We start from the raw sequence: 3,048 nt of genomic DNA on the forward strand, positions 1-3,048 counted from the left end.
TCTATAGCTTTTTGGGTCTCTTTGATCTTTTCCTGGCTTCAATACTGCTACGACCTTTGTTTGTTTCCAGGATTTGGGGAGCTCAGCTCTAGCCATTACTTCAGAAAAATACTTTGAGAGCCACATTATAGCTTTTGGTCCCAAATTCTTGATAAACTCAGGCAGAACTCCATCAACTCCTGGTGCTCTATTGCCTTTCATCTTTTTTATGGCAGCTATAATCTCTTCAGAACTTACCAACTCAGCCAAAAAGGATTGTTGCATGCAGTTTTTCAGCTCCTTCTGTAGTTTCCGCTTCATTTGAGCTTTCAGCTTTGGGGGCACATCTATATCACCATTTTCCTGGAAGATGTCAGCTATTTGATCAGGAGTCACATCCGCTCTTTTTATGGATCTTGTGTTCCCACTCAGCTTTCGGAGTAAACTCCATGATTTTCTGCTGGAGTGAGTGAAATCCAGACTCTGCATGGCTTCCATCCAACGATTGCGTCTTCCTTCATCCAAATTTTTTATCAGGCTATTGGCAAGCTCATCAGTTGGTGAAACTTTATATTCAGCCAGTAAACCATCACATTCTGCATTCCAACATGGGACATAATTCTTTCTATGGCCTCTTGGATAGATCTCTTTGCAGCCATGAAAAGCAGTCTGCTAAACCTTCCATAGTTTGGTATGTTGATAGGGATTCTGGAAACTGTTTTTTCAACTTCTTCAGTAAACTTTGCCCAAACTGCCTTACGGAGATTCCACCTTGGAAGTTCAGGATTTTGAACACATGGCAACCTCATGCCAATCTCTAAAACCACCATGCTATGTTGACTTCTAGGGAATCTTGATTCAACTGATCTTGTCACATGCAAAGGTCTACCTTCCCTATTACATGACACAAAGCACAGATCTGGAGTGGTAGAAGTTCCCCATCTGGCAGAATGAAAAGTGCTGCCTTGTTTAGCATCATATTCCAAGTGACAATCATTTACTTCAGCCCATCGAATCAGACTCTCACCATCCCTGTTTTCAGTTCTGTAGCCCCACAGAGGGCTATGAGAGTTGAAATCGCCAGCATAAATGCACGGATGTGCAGCATGAGGGAGGGCAGGGTTCTCCCATTCTTCCCCAGGGGGTTTGTACACATTGAATATACTCAGCCCTCCGTATACTATGCCTATGGCATGACTATTTCCATTCAAACCACTACAATTAGAAGCAATATTCGATGTAACAAATGTGGCAATTCCATGCTTATCATGATTTAAACTGTTAACAAGTGTATAGCCTGGAATCTTCAGCTTGTTATCCATATTCGCTGCTACATGTGTTTCTTGAATCAGTATGATGTCAATTTTGAGATCTTTACTCATTTTTCCACAAATTTCTCCTTTAGCTCTTGTCATGCCCTCAATATTAAGTTGTGCTATTCTAAGTAAGTTACTATCTGGATTGCCCTGAAAAGGACTTTGGCCTATGTAGCCGGGAGACATTACTGGAATGTGTCCGGCTTGCAAAAAATGAGCTTCAAATTGATTTCAAAATCCACTCAATATCTATAATGTACAATTACATTAAAATTAAGAAAAGTACTTTAAAACACAAGGCAGAAACATTGAAAAACATCAATACCTACTTCCCATCTCCATAAAACATTTTGAGGTTAGAAAATATTTGTAGACTTGCCTTTAAAATTTCTTCATGAGAATTCACTTTAAAAAAAAAACTTTTTCTTTTCAAACCTTCAGAAATAGTTGACATCAAATAATATAAGGCATAAAACTATCCAAAAAGGAAATTGAAAATAAAATTATGTTAAAAGTAGGAGTTTGAAAATTTTCATCTCCGTTGCTAAGGAGATTATTGTAAAAAAAAAAAATTACTCTGATGGACAGTATCAGAGGAGACTGTGGTTTATAACTGCACGAGGTCTACTGTTCACAGAACTACTAGTCCAATAGATTTAAAGAAGAGGAACAAAAGTTCCTACCCATTGAATTTCCTCTTATTTATACAGGAATATGGAGAAGTAGAAGCAAAATCAGAGAAGAAGAGAAAAGAAAATAGAATAGGGGAAAAAGAATAAAGGGGAAAGAAGAGAACAGAAAAAAAAAAAGGGATGGGATAAGAGAGTATAAGAAAAGAGTAGAGAAGTGGCACTTCTACTGTACTTTCTACCGTTTGCGACAAACTAGAGGAGTTTTCGGTCGTTTGGGAAACTGATCACTTTCGGTCATTTGGGACTCTCACCACTTTTCGCTCGTTTGGGACTCTCACTACTTTCTGTCGTTTGGGACAAAACACGTTTTCTGTCGATTGGGAAAATCCTTAAAAGATTTCTGTCATTTGGGATTCGGCTGAATGAGAAAGTTCCAGTTTCAATATTTCATTAATTCTGCCAATTGGGAAAAAGTAGTTTTCGGCCGTTTGGGAAAATATAGCGTTTCGGTCGTTCGGGATTCTGTCAATTGGCATGCCACCGTCACAACATGTTCATATACTTTACATATTATTCCAATATTCTTTCAGTATAATTTTCTATCAATATATTGAAATGGAGAATAAGTGTAATGAGACTCAGGTTATAAAGTATCATCTGATCAGCATTAGTTTGCTATCTTATCGTACCACTGGAGTAGGCGTAAGAGGCCGTTACTGGGGCGTTTTTCCCTTTTTCCTCTGAGGGATTTTTTCCTTTTCCCATGTTGGCAGCACTGTTAGCTTAATCTCTAACTTTCTCTCTCTACAAAGATTTTCCCTATCTCTCTCTATGATTAGCTGTCTCTCTCTGCCTTCCCCTATCTCTCTCTATCTTCTAACGGTAGATTTTGGTACCAGTAAAAATGCATTAATTGAAATGGATTATTCGGAAAAACCGAAAATGTCTATCACCAATGGTACTATCAGCCAATGATAAAGATAAGACAATAATGTCTAGAAAGGCTAAGATTATTGATAACAATTTTAAATGGGAATCATTTTCCAATTATTTTTTAGAAATAATGATATTGAATTTGAGGTAAGGTTCTTTGTAAATAACGCTTGTTGGCTATATCAATA

At 37.7% G+C, this 3,048-nt stretch overlaps 1 protein-coding gene across 1 annotated transcript; it reads right to left on the reverse strand.

Annotated features, from left to right (window-relative positions):
• Window positions 1-512: 512 nt before the first annotated feature.
• Window positions 513-1,822, reverse strand: LOC120354112. The gene is made up of 2 exons (XM_039440382.1): window positions 1,214-1,822; window positions 513-1,163 (listed from the first exon to the last, which is right to left on the reverse strand). The coding sequence occupies exons 1-2, from the start codon at window positions 1,247-1,249 to the stop codon at window positions 513-515; spliced, it is 687 nt and encodes a 228-aa protein (XP_039296316.1). The 5' UTR covers window positions 1,250-1,822.
• Between the last annotated feature and the right edge of the window lie 1,226 nt (window positions 1,823-3,048).

This window comes from Nilaparvata lugens, chromosome 13, assembly GCF_014356525.2.
Source record: "Nilaparvata lugens isolate BPH chromosome 13, ASM1435652v1, whole genome shotgun sequence".
In the NCBI taxonomy this organism is placed as follows: domain Eukaryota; kingdom Metazoa; phylum Arthropoda; class Insecta; order Hemiptera; family Delphacidae; genus Nilaparvata; species Nilaparvata lugens.